Raw genomic sequence first — 14,572 nt, forward strand, 5'->3', positions numbered from 1 at the left:
ATATTTGCCATACGGTATATTAGTACTTTAGAACACATTTGACCTTAAAGCCAATTATTCCAATTGCTGCCTCAAGCCTTTTGTTGTTCTCTTGTCCAGCACGACTTCTCTCATCTCTCCATCTAGTTAACCTCTACCTAGGCTGTAATGTCCATCACAAGTCTCATTCCCTATAGCACTACAGCTCTCAAACAGTGTGGCTACAGGAGTACTCTTCTCACCACTCCACAGGATACTGTTTACATAGACCACGACCCGAGTGTTGACTCCCGGAGCTGTGCACTTAGGCAGCACTGATCAGAATCACTTGGGAAGAAACGTTTAAACAAAACGCTACTGCGAATGACACCTATAAGGGAAGACATTGTATGAGCCTAAACTTCCCAATAAAAACACTACCAAAAAACAAATAAAATCCAACTAATTGATCAACAGCTAACTGAAGACATGGGAAAGTAGCCAAACTAGCCAGAACTTAAAAGGCCAAGATCCCAGAGAGAGTAGAAATGCATTAAGGTGAGTCCTACATTCTACACTGCTTTTTACCTTAAGGTCCTCGCCAATTTATAAGCAGTATTGCACAGAAGGCCAAGCAGATGTGGAGGCTCAGAGCTTTCTGCAATCTCACAAAGCTGGAGGAACAAGGAGAAGGCACAATCCGCAGTACATACCTAAGTTTTTCAGCTGAGATTCCCCAAGGGCTGCATCATAAGAGAAAAGGCAAACTGAAACTAGACCCTCACAAAGACAAAACCCAATAATCATAAATACTTGCAAAATCTCAATAAACACAATAAATGTTATCTTCAAAAGAACTGCTGTATTAAGACCAATGTTCTGTTATTTAGCCTTAGAAATATTTGTTATACAAACTCTTGATTGGATCAAGATGAGCCTTCTCCTATTCCTGTCCAAAAGGAGTAAATCATATCTTGAAAAAGAAAAATCAACCAGATCTTCTACAGTTTGTCATACAAAATGCCCTGCATCCAACAAAACTTATCAGATATGTCAGATGAAAGGACCAAATATCTGGAAACTAAGAGAGAGAAGAAAAAAAAGTCAACGGAAACAGATCCACAAGTTGATCTCAATATTGAAGTTATCAGACATAGACATTAAAATGACTTTCATTAAAACGTTTGAAAATATAGATGACAAATGGAGAATTTCACCAGAGAAGTAATCTATGAAAAGAAGTACCAAATGGAAAATCTGAAAGTGAAAAACATAATAACTGAATTAATAACTCAACAGAAGGGTTTGACAGTAGATTAGACAGAGCAGAAGAGCTGATCAGGTCAGTAGAAAATACTCAGTCGGAAACACAGAGGAAAAAAAAGGAAAATGCAGAAAAGACCGCAAAAGTTACATAGTGCAGTGAGATCTCATATACATATAATTAGAATCCCAGAAATGCAAGCAAAAAAGATTGGACAGAAGTAATATTTGAAGTGATTTAGGCCATGAAATGTCCATAATTTAAGAATGTCATCAAGCCACAGATTCAAGAAGCTATATAAACTCTCAAATAGGAGAAATGCAAAGAAAACAACAATGAAGCAGGTCATAGAATAACTGCTAAAATATAAAGACCAAAAAAATTCATGGGAGTTCTGATCCAAGATGTCAACAGATGAACTCAATTCTTCTCACAAACACAAAGAATCTACTGTTACACACAGAGCAATTTCTTTCGGAAAAAATCCGGAAACTAGCTGAGTGACTTCTACACATCAGGCACACCACTACATAAAATCATCAAATCACAAAGGAAGAAATAAAGGAATTACAAAACTGCCAGAAAACAATTAACAAAATGGCAATAGTAAATCCTACCTATCAATAATTACTTTAAATGTAAACAGAATAAATTATCCAATCAAAAGACATAGGATGGCTGAATGGATTAAAAAAAAAACAAGACTCAATTATATGGTGCCTACCAGAGATTCATTTCAGCTTTAAGAACACAGAGACTGGAAGTGAAGGGACAGAAAAAGATATTCCACGCAAATGGAAACCAAAAGACAGCAGAGGTAGCTATACTTATACCAGACAAAATAAACTTGAAGCCAAAGCCTATAATAAGAGACAAAGAAGGTCAATATGTAATGATAAATGGGTAAAGGCATCAATCCAACAAAAGGATATTACACTTGTAAATATTTATGCATGCAACATAGAAGCACCTAAGTATATAAAGCCAATATTAACAGACCTGAAAGAGAAACAGAGAGCAATACAGTAATAGTAGGGATCTTCAATGCCTCACTTTCGAGAAGAGATTAATCATTCAGATTTAGAAAATCAACAAGGAAACACTGGACTTAAACTACATGTTAGACTACATCCAACAGCAACAGAATACACATTCTTTTCAAGTGCACATGAAACATTCTCCAGGACAGATTATATACTAGGCCATAAAAAAAGTCTTAATAAATTTAAGAAGAAGGAAATCATATCAAGCATCTTTTCCAACCACAATATTATGAAACTGGAAGTCAATTACAAGAAGAAAACTGGAAAATTCACAAAAAGCGGTGAGTAAACCATATACTACTGAACAATCAATGGGTCAAAGAAGAAATCAAAAACTATCTTGATTGGATCTTTCTTTGAGGCAAAGAAAATGTAAATACAACACACCACAATTTATGGGATGCAGCAAACAGTTCTGAGGGAAGTTCATGCCTACATTAAGAAAAAAAAAAGATCGCAAACAAACTTACACCTCAAAGAACTAGAAAAAGAGGAACAAACCAAGCTGGAAGTTAGTAGAAGGAAGAAATAACAAAGATAAGTGCAGAAATAAATGAAATAGAGACTAAAAACACAACAGAAAAGATGAAGGAAACTAAAAGCTCGTTTTTTTGAAAAGACAAACAACAGAGACAAAACTTTAACTAGACTCACTAAGGAAAAAAGGGAAAAGACTCAAATAAGTAAAATCAGAAATGAAAGAGGGGGCATTACAACTGATACCACACAAATACAAAGGATAATAAGAGACTAGTATGAAAAATTATATACCAATAAATTGGACAACCTAGAAGAAACAGACAAATTCCTAGAAACATATAACCTACCAACACTGAATCATGAAGAAACAGAAAATCTAAACAGACCAATTACTAGTAAGGAGACCGAATCAGTAATCAAAACCTCCCAACAAAGAAAAGTCCAGGACCAGATGGCTTCACAGGTGAATTCTACCAAAGATTTAAAGAAGAGTTAACACAAATACTTCCCAAACTTTTCAAGAAAGTTGCAGAGAAGGGAACACTTCCAAAATCATTTTGCAAAGCCAGCATTAACCTAATACCAAAACTGCACAACAACAATAGAAGAAAAAAAATTACAGGCTAATATCCTATGAACATAGACACAAAAATCTTCTACAAAATATTAGGAAGCCAAATTCAACAATACATTAAAACAGATCATACACCATGATCAAGTGGGATCTACTCTGGAGATGCAAAGGTGCTTCAACATCTGCAAATCAATCAGTATGATACACCACATTAACAAAAGGAAGAATAAAAATCACTTCATTATCTCAATGGATTTAGAAAAAGCACTGGACAAAATTGAATATCCGTTCATGATAAAAACTCTCCAAAACAAAACTCATTATAGAGGGAATGTACTTCCACATAATAAAGGCCATATATAACAAGCCTACAGAAACATCACACTCAGTGATGGAAAAAACTGAAAGCTTTTCCTCTAAGATCAGGAACAAGATAAGGATGCCCATTCTTATCCTTTTACTCAACAAAGTACCAGAAGTCAGAGTAATTAGGTAAAAAGAAAAAAAAAGAAAGAAAAGGCATCCAAATAGAAAGGAAGAAGTAAAATTGTCTCTATTTGCAGATGACATAATATTATATATAGAAAACCTAAAGACTCCATCAAAAAACTTAGGACTAATAAATGAATTAAGTAAAGTTGCAGGATACAAAATCAATATAAAAATATTTACATTTCTATACACTGAAAATGAACTATCAGCAATATTAAGAAAACAATCATATTTACATATGCATCAAAAAGAATAAAATACCTAGGAATAAACTTAATCAATGGGGTCAAAGATCTGTACAGTGAAAACTATTAAGACATTGATGAAAGAAATTGAAGATGACACTAATAAATGGAAATCTATCCTATGTTCATGGATTGGAAGAATTAAATATTCTTAAAATGTCCACACTACCCAAGCCATCTACAGATTCAATGCATTTCCTATCAAAATTCCAATGGCATTTTTCACAGATATAGAATAAACAATCCTAAAATTTGTATGGAACCAAAAAAGACCCTGAATAACCAAAGCAATCTTGAGAAAGAAGAAAAAAGCTGAAAGCATCATACTTCCTGATTTCAAACTATATTACAAAGCTATAATAATCAAAACAGTATGGTACTGGGATAAAAACAGACACACTGATCCATGGAATAGAATAGACAGCCCAAAAATAAACCCATGTATATGTGGTCAATTAGTTTTTGACAAAGGAGCCAAGAGTAGTCAATGGAGAAAGGACAGTCTCCTCAATAAACGGTATTGGAAAAACTGGATAGCCAGATGCAAAAGAATGAAATTGGACCTCTATCCTACACCATACACAAAAATCAACTCCAAATGGATTAAAGACTTGAACATAAAACCCGAAAACATAAAACTCTTGGAAGAAAACATATTGGGTAAGCTCCTTGCCATTGGTCTTTGCAATGAATTTTTTGGATTTGACACCAAAAGCAAGGGCAACAAAAGCAAAAATAAACCAGTGAGATGAGAGCAAACGAAAAAGCTTCTGCACAGCATGGGAAACCATCAACAAAATGAAAAGGTAACCTATGGAATGGGAAAAAATATTTGCAAATCATATGTCTGATGAGGTTAATATCCAAAATATATAAAGAACTAATACAACTCAATAGCTAAAAAAACAAACAATTTGATTAAAAAATGGGTAGAGGACCCGAATAGACATTTTTTCAAAGAAGACATACAAACGGCCAACAGGTACTTGAAAAGGTGCTCAACATCACTAATCATCAGAGAAATGCAAATCAAAACCACAACGAGATATCACCTCACATCTGTTAGAATGGCTATCATCAAAAACACAAGAGAGATGTGTTGGCAAGGATGTGGAGTAAAGGGAACTCTTGTGCACTGTTGGTGGGAAGGTAAATTGGTACAGTCACTGTGAAAAACAGTATGGAGGCTCCTCAAAAAATTAAAAATAGAACTACCATATGATCCAGCAATTCCACTTCTTGGTATATATCCAAAAGGAATGAAACAGGATATTGAAGAGATATCTGCACTCCCATATTCATTACAGCATTATTCACAATAGCTAAGATATGGAAGCAACCTAAATATCCATCAATGGGTAAATGGATAAAGAAATTGTGGTATATATACACAAGGGAATATTATTCAGCCATGACAAAGAAGGAAATCCTGCCATTTGCGACAACATGGATGTACTCTGAGGGCATCATACAAAGTGAAAAAAGCCAGACAGAAAAAGACAAATCCTGCATGATGGTATCACTTATATATGTGGAGTTAAAAAAAAAAGTCAAACTCACAGAAACAGAGAGTAGAATAGTGTTTGCCAGGGGCTGGGGATGGGGGAAACAGGGGGAGGTTGGTAAAAAGGCACAAACTTTAGCATGAATAATGTCTGAGAATCTAAAACACCATGACCATAATTGATAATACTGCATTCTATAACTGAAATTTGCTAAGACAGTAGATTTTAAATGTTCTCACCAAAAAAAGATAAATATGTGAGGTGATGGATGTGCTAATTAACTAGATGGGGGAAATCCTTTCACTGTATACACATATATTAAATCACCATGGTGTACAATTTAAATATCTTACAATTTTATATGCAATTACATCTCAATAAAGCTGAAATAAAACAAATAACTGAATAACTAACTAAATCATAAAAGCAGCCAGAGAAAACATACATTTACTTCAACGGAGTAACAATAAGACTAATAACTGACTTTACAACCAAATTGATGGAAACCACAAAACAATGGAACAACACCTTCTAAAAATTAAAACTCCAACCTATGATTCTATGCCAAGCAAACAAATCCTTCAAAATTGAAAGAGAAATAAAGACTGTTGGAAGAGGTAATCAATCGAGAGGACACGGCCGTTGGTTTACCCTCGAGCTGAACTCAGGCAATCGGAGGCTTCTAATCCCCTCCCCTGTCCTTGGAACATACGCTCTGCCTACTGTTCCCACACTAGGGGCTGTTTCAAGGGCACAGCCTTGAGAGAGTAAGGTGTTGTTGAGACCATCTAGACAGCTAAGGCCTCTCTATACAGACTTTTAAGATTTGGCAGGTGGGTGCAGAGATCTACTCAACTTGTGGCCACCCAAGACAAGCCTCGTATACAAGCTCCCTTGCTTACTAACCTGCCACCTGCCGATCTGAAGTGGTCTGCCTCTTTCTTCAGTCTCTCCCTTCCCTCCGTGTATGGGGCTCAGTTTCAGATTACACCTGGGAAGCTCCTGGGGTTGCAAACTAACAGGACATTTTCAGGCGAACCAAAACTGGGAGAATTTGTTCCAGTAGACTTGCACCAAAAGGCAGAAAAAAATCCTTCCAGAAAGAAACTGAGAAATTTATGAAGACATGAAGGACTAGGAAAAGTAGCAGTACGTGGATAACTCCACATGAAGCCTGACTTCATATGGATACGCATCATAACATATAATAAATAAACAACAACAATAGTGTCTTATTGTCATGTGTTTTAGTTCTACATTTATTTTAAACCTCACAATACCAAAAACGATGATGATGGCCGTTCTAAGGCCACTGTGTTCATTATCCAGGCAATGGTCAAGTACTAATTTATATTAAATTTCAAAAATCAAAAGAATATTTTCATCTCTGGGAAAATAATTAAAAGAAGATTAAAAAAAGAAAAGCCATCACAAGGGATAAATTGGTATTTTTTTTCAATTGAAGACTCCAAAGCAGGCAAGAAAAGGAGAAAAATGGAAGCAAAGAACAGATCGGTTAAACAGAAAATAAATAGTAAGATGACAGAATTAATATCAGTTACACTAAATAAAAATGGACTAAATATTCCAATTAGAAGACAAAGATTATCACACCATATTTTTTTAAAAAATGAAATATTCAGTATCAACAAGACACACAGATAAGACACAAGAACCGAGAAAGACAAAGTAAAAAGATAGAAAAAGATATACCACGAAAATAGTAACCAAAGGAAAGCTGATAGAACTAAATTAATAACAGAAAGAAAAACACTTTAAGGCAAGAATCATTACTAAGATAAAGAGATATGATTTATGATGATATAAGAGTCATTCCATCAGAAAGATGTTAGAATTCTAAGATTATATGCATCTAGTATCATAGCTTCAAATTACCAAAATCTAAATCAATGAAATAACTAGAATTCATTTCAATGAATCTTGAGTGCCTACTGAACATTCACTTTGCTTCAGATCCTTGGAGTATCTGGGTGTATATAAATTATAAAATATTTTCCCCAGGTTTAGTTATAATTCCTGTCCTAGAATTTAGCTTTACTCTAGTAAATTTAAGTAGGCTAGAAAAACCAATAATAAACATTCTATTTTTATGAATTTAAGTTAATCAAACAAAATTGTCTTTCCTTATGTTGCACAACATTATGGCAAAGTTCTTCTCTCTCTGTACATAACTTGACAATATATGAATCACTTCATTCATTCAGAGAATATATCTCAAACAAGGTTAAAATGTACTAGATTCCTCAATAGGATGTTAAATGATCTTGGAAATATAACATAACCTCTTTGGATTTCAATTTCATTATCTCTAACATGAAGGTAATTATAACAGCAGCCTACTTAACACAACAAAGATGCTACAAGACTCCATCTAAGACAACAATTCCTGCTCAGCACTACTGGATAAAACAACCCTGCCAGGTCACTAGGACTGTTTATAATTTACTGCTTATTACCAACACAATGCTACTACAACCAGCTATGATCTCGCTAATTATTTAATTTTCATTTGGTAATCCTATTAACTAACATATTATGATTTTTAAAAAATCATTGCTTCTATAATTGATTAAGGAGAACTCAGTTTGAATTTTCAAAACCCAAAACTTGTACTCATTTTTTTATATTTTCTTCCTAGATTTTTAATCTCTTAATAAACTTTGACTATACTGCTAGTCTTTTGTCAACATTCTGTAAGCATGTAAATATATGTGTGTATATATATTTCTAAGTATTCAAATATTATTATCTAATAATCAGTTCTTCCATTTTAAAAAAAAGTGATTGCTTCTCTAATTGGTAGTAATTTTTCCAGTTTCTATCTTTCATTTGGAAAGGGAAATTAGTTTGTAATTTCAAATGTCTTTATCCTTCAGTTAAATAATACCATTATATTCTTTTTTTTTTGCTGCAGAAGATTAGCCCTGAGCTAACATCTGTGCCAATTTTCCTCTATTTTGTATGTGGGTCACTACCATAGGATAGCTTGACCAGAGGTGTAGGTCTGCACCCAAGATCCGGACCCACCAACACAGGCTGCCAAATGAGCACGTGGAACTTTAACCACTTGGCTACTGGGCCAGCCCCCATTATATTCTTATTTGAGTATTGGAATTTCATTAGTCTGTCATTAACCTCCTAATAATACTGTTAAAAGTCTATGAAATTTTCATAAAAATTAATAGGCCAAAGAACATTTGTTCCCTCCTTTAAGAGCTTTAACTAAAATCAAATGTAATATAAATTGAATGTCTATTATATACCAGGTACTTTTACATGTGTAATCTCATTTAATCTCATTCTTATTCATATTTTTCAGAAGAGGACTGTGCAATTCAGAGAGGTTAAATGATGTGTCAAAGGTTACACACATAGTAAGAAAAGCCAGACTTTGATCCTAGGCGTGTCTGTCTACAAAGCCAAGATGATTCCACCACCAAGGGTTGACAAATTCAATATAAAAAGGCAGAGAGTTCATATTTCAGGCTTTCCAGGCCATATGTCTCTGTCACCATTACTCAACTCTACTGTTGTGGCGCAAAAGCAACTGTAGACAATATATAAACAAACGAGAGTAGCTGGGCTTCAGTAAACCTTCGTTAACAAAAACAGGGGGAGGGTCAAGTTTAACCCAAGGCCCAAAGTCTGCCAATTCCTCCACGATAACAAGCCAGTCCCTCCCAGAGAACCTCTATCGGCTTTTCGTTACCACCATTAAATTTTCTCTCTCTCCCACTTTTTAAAAAATTATGACCTTAATCTTACCAAGCAATTTTATTTTAATGCTTTTCTTATTAGCTCAATTATTTGAAACTGGTTACTCTTAGGTAAATATGTACAACCTTTTACATATTCTAACTATAATATAAATTATATCCGAAATTAATCTTTATTTAATTTTAATTGCCTCAAATTAGTATCTGATTAAAATTTATATCTAATAAGCATAATCACTACATGCATAATCACTACCCCACTAATATACGTAGTGAAGCTACAACAGCAAATATCCTCTTTTAATTATACAAAATGATCATGTGTACAAAAAAGATGGGAATAGATAGAACTTAAAGGCCTTCTCACACTCACTCCCTTCTTCCAAAATTGAATTGTATATACCAAGAAACTTATGATTTTTAATATAAAAGATTTAAACACTACAACATGATATAAATAGGAAAGAAAAATTCCCCTTCTCCATCAGGGATTCTATTCTTTCTTCCTCTCTCCTTCCCTACCTTGCTTTTTCACATGCATGTTTGCACACTTGTGCGTTGCTCTCTTTCTCTGTCTCACACACACATACACACATGAACACACACACAGGGTATTTTTAAAACCATTCAAGTCCAAATAACACACAAGATCCAGCTCCATACACAAAACACACAAGAGAAGATCCAGAAAACACAGGATCAGGTTCAAATCCCAGCCCTTCTATTAAAGCCAGTTGAATACTCACTTCCTAACTTTGTGCTTTCACAATTTATTTAACCTCTATTAGTCTGTTTCCTCAACTATAAAAATGGGGACAAGAATCGGACCCACTTCATGTGGTTGTTGTGAGCATTAAAGTGAGAAGTAAAATGACATGCCCACAGCATAGTGTTGATATATAGTCAAGAGCTCAAAACTCCTAGTTGCTGTGGGGCTGGCCCGGTGGCACAGTGGTTAAGTGTGCACATTCCCCTTCAGCGGCCCAGGGTTCACTGGTTTGGATCCCAGATGCGGACATGGCACAACTTGGCAAAAGCCATGCTGTGGTAGGCGTCCCACATATAAAGTAGAGGAAGATGGGCATGGATGTTAGCTCAGGGCCAGTCTTCCTCAGCAAAAGGAGGAGGATTGGAAGCAGATGTTAGTTCAGGGCTAATCTTCCTCAAAACAAACAAACAGAAAAAACTCCTAATTGCTGCTATTACCATCATCACTACTACCACCACCATTTTGGGCAATTCTTATTAACATCCACTGCAGTTTCTCTACAAAATGGGAAAATCACTGCTTCAAATGGTATATATAACAACTTTTTAAAGCATCTTGCAAATTTTCTTATTACTGTTAAAAGTCAGGGACAAACAAGTTCTTTTTCACAAAAATTTAATGTTCCTTTGAGAACTTTTATAAAATTAAAGTGTATTTTCATTCCTGAAAAGAAACAAACAGTTAACATGTTTGATTTTGTTTTGATTATTGTAGATACTTTTAAACCAAAACAAATATATTGAAAGACCTAATATGTTGCTTTTCAAAGAAAGTCACTCAACAGTAACAAATAATTATAAATGAATTTGGTTAAAAGGGAATGTCAGATTAGGGTCTACTTTCTCAATCCCAAGATATTTCAAAATTCACCAACTTGAGGGTTTATTTTTGTTGTTTTTGTTTTCAATCTTCCGCACTTAAAGGAGCCACATTTTAACAAGCGAATGCTACAGCTGCTCTGCGATTAGTGGACATAAACATTTCTTACCAAGTTACGCTTTTTTAGTGGAAGAAAGTAGTAATAGTGGCAGAAAGAGAACATCAGTGCGTAGCAAGTAAGAAGTTCAGTGTAGAAACACAACTGCAGAAAAAGCCAATGATTATCTTCACCAACACAATTGTTAATCCTGAAGGAAAAAAACGAAAAAATAATCAATTATTTTAAACTTTAATAAGACAATTTCAGGATTGGTAAAACTAAAAATAAACACAAATGACTTCATACATGCTTAACGTCATGGAGATACACTAAAGCCACTCAAACCTAAAAGCAAACGGTACATAGGAAAAGATATAAACATGCCACCTCACATTTGTAAAGCACTTTCTACTTCACAAAAGAAGTGCGTGTATATGGTTCCCCTTCAAGTCACAAGTCAGGGAGACAGGAAGAGCAGATGGCAGTCTCCTTGTTTCATTGATATGGAAACGGGAACAAAGGAGTTGAGACACTTGCCAGAGGATGCACAGTTAGAAGACACAGTGGCCAAGAGAAGGAGAACCCTCTTCTACGTGCGCCCTTCCATTACAGCATTCTAGCTGCAGAGAGCAATTTGAACCATGTGAAGTGAAATAACCTAAACCTGACACTCTAACATGGCTGCTAAGTCTCTACGATTTGTATTACTTTTAAAATCTATCCTTGGTTGCTGAAAGTAAACACATACCCAAAACTATTTATAAACTCTTATAGCTACACTTCCACTAACACAACGTGAATCATAACTAGGAAAAAAGGATTAACGTTATAATCCCAACATTTTCAAGGCTAATGCAAGCTGAACATTTTATGGTTCCAAATGTATTTATTGTATCCAAATTTTCAAAATATTTTACAATTCCAGCAGAAAACCCTAGTTCAAAACTATAAATTACCTTGTACAAATGTTTTCATTTTAATATAGCATTATACTACCACTGTTCGGGAAAAAAATGGTACAATAGGTTCTATTCCTAACTTAAATTCTTTTAAAGGTGAGTTGTTAAACTGCTTTTTAAAATCAGATATAGAACCGAACCAAAAATCTTGCAGAGGAATTTCTTAGACTCAAGAGCTTACGCTTGGTAAACAAGAAAATTTCCTGTGTTTTGTTATTGGCAAGCAGGCCTATCAGAGAAGCGCGCTTATATATGCACTCGAGAAATACTCTTCAACAGCTGTTGCTTCAAAGATGACTTATCCTTGTCCCATTCTTCCTGTCCCCCCAAAATTTGAGAAATAACTGCTATGATCATGGCATTCTTCTTAATCAGTGACCTTTAAGAAAACACTAATGTACTCAATCTAGATGTAAGAGTTTTTTTGGTAACAGTTAAACTACTTAGAGAGTGAGCATAGCGAGCAATAGAGAAAATCTTAAGGTGATCTGAGAATAGGCCTCCAAATCTAAAGCTGTTAGGGAGTTAGGAGAATGCAGTTTCTGAAAATAGCAAAACTTCGCCTTGCTTCCAATTTACACTGTACATTTCCCTCACTCTGAATGTCTCAGCAACGCTCTATCAGGGAATCCCCAAACCTATCCAGGCCCACGGTCTACCCCCCTTTCCTATGCTCCAACTTTTTCTACTGCCACTCTCCTTCCCACCCATACTCTGACAAGTTTATTAAACTGCGGAGGCAACAGGCCTAGAAAGAGAGAACTCATCCCAATCGTAGAATTTAGGTTAAATAGTACTTTATTTTGTCACCAAGTTAGTTTTTATTCCATAAAAATAAGTAAATAATATCTCTAATCTCTATGTACCAAAGCATTTCCTAGCTGATGGAGGTTTTTTTAACTTAAAACTACTGCATTCTTTTAAAAGGAAGTACCAATATCCCACAGTATCATGGACAATTATTACATTTTTAGTTAATCAGAAACATTACTCTAAAAAGCATAAAATTGAGTTTTTCAGTGTGATGACTACTTATCTGAATACCCGTTTTACCTAGCTTTTTAAAATCTATTACCATTGTAAACAGCTCATTGAGATTTAGAAAAATCACTTGAGAATTAATCTGTTTAAATTCAAGGCACATATTTTAAACACCAACTATATTCTGTTGATGGAATTAGATGATTTTAAGCTTTTTATACGGTAACAAAGTGCTTTTATCTAAAATGCTTTTAGTTTTTCCTGATCTCAGGAAATTACCTTCTATTTAAATAATAAGTTTATAGTAAAAACTAAATTTCCACTAAAAGCTTGGCTAATAATAACTTGTGCTATCAAAATAAGTTATCAAAAATAAGTAAAACTCTAAATTGATTTGCATTATTAGGCAAAGCAAAACTCTACCCTTGAGTCAACTTTAGATAAATGCGATGATAAATTTAAGAAGCCAGCTATGTAGTTCACTTTCTATATATGCATGCATGTGTGTACAAACATAAATACAAATGTATATAGATATATTTATAAAGTGCTACATTATACCAGTTTAAATATTTATACAGAGAACTCATGCTAGGAAAACAGGATTAAATACAATATCTTGTTCACAGATTTTTGTGACAGCTTTGAAATGAGATACAATGCAGAATTCTCACAGCATTTGTTTTCAAAAATTCTATTTCTCAACTGAACATTTTCTTTAAATAGTACAAGAGAGCCCCCTATTGACCAAAAGTGTTGGCAGTTTGGCAGAATCAGTTAACTACCACTTACACACATTCGGCCGGCATGTAATGTTAATACCTATATCCAAAACATAATACTGAAAAGGCTTCAAGGGGGAGAAATGAGGTATCAGGGTATCTGGAGTGTGTTATTCTTGAGTTAAACAAATGGGAAGGAAAATACAAACAATGGGATGTATATGGTTTATTACAGTTAGAAACAGTAACAGCTAGTATTTAAGTACTTTCTATGTGTGAGATACTGTATCAAATGCTTTACGTACATTGCCTCCTTTAATACAATCACCTTACATATTTTGTATATTTGGGTGCATGTTAATTCTTAGTTTTCTGCTCCAATATCCCCTTGTTAGAAAAGCTAGGATTTCTTTCTTTCTTTCTTTCTTTGCTGAGGAAGATTCACCCTGTGGAAAAATGACTTTGGGAGCTGATAGAACCATATGATCAAATAAAGCTATCCTTATTAAATGAGTTTTTTAAACTGTATAACTTTAATATAACTATGGTTTAAACCTGCTATGTACTAAGATTTATTTTTTCCTGTCTTTTTTTTTTCTAAAAGTGAATTATTCATTTCTTACCACGGACAGTGATGATCCATTCTCCTCACACAGTGGCCGCAGCGGCTGCAGTGATGGGAACGCTTTGGTCTCATCAAATTACACTTGTTACATAATTCCCAGAACTCCCTTTCTAGAGAAGGAAAGTAAAATCCGTTTAACGAAGGCAAATGAGTAACGGTGAAATTTCACAATAACTGTTTAGAAGATTTTATAGGAAGTTTTCGACATATATATCTAAGAGATTTTTCTTCTTCCAAGTCTCCAGTGTATATGTGTTTCCCATGAAGGCTGCTGCTCTAGTCTATGCATGTCATATTTT

General features: G+C 34.5%; 1 protein-coding gene across 14 annotated transcripts in view; it reads right to left on the minus strand.

The window, feature by feature from the left end:
- ZDHHC21 (zinc finger DHHC-type palmitoyltransferase 21) overlaps positions 1-14,572 on the minus strand; it is a 73,170-nt gene that overhangs the window by 33,788 nt on the left and 24,810 nt on the right. For all 14 annotated transcript variants that reach the window (XM_070248906.1, XM_070248908.1, XM_023627374.2 and 11 more), the window contains 2 exons: positions 14,272-14,383; positions 11,056-11,194 (listed from right to left, as the gene is read on the minus strand). In XM_070248906.1, the coding sequence (XP_070105007.1) occupies positions 11,056-11,194; positions 14,272-14,383 (251 nt within the window). The remainder of the gene's footprint in view (positions 1-11,055; positions 11,195-14,271; positions 14,384-14,572) is intronic.

Source organism: Equus caballus, chromosome 23 (genome assembly GCF_041296265.1).
Source record: "Equus caballus isolate H_3958 breed thoroughbred chromosome 23, TB-T2T, whole genome shotgun sequence".
Taxonomy (NCBI): Eukaryota; Metazoa; Chordata; class Mammalia; order Perissodactyla; family Equidae; genus Equus; species Equus caballus.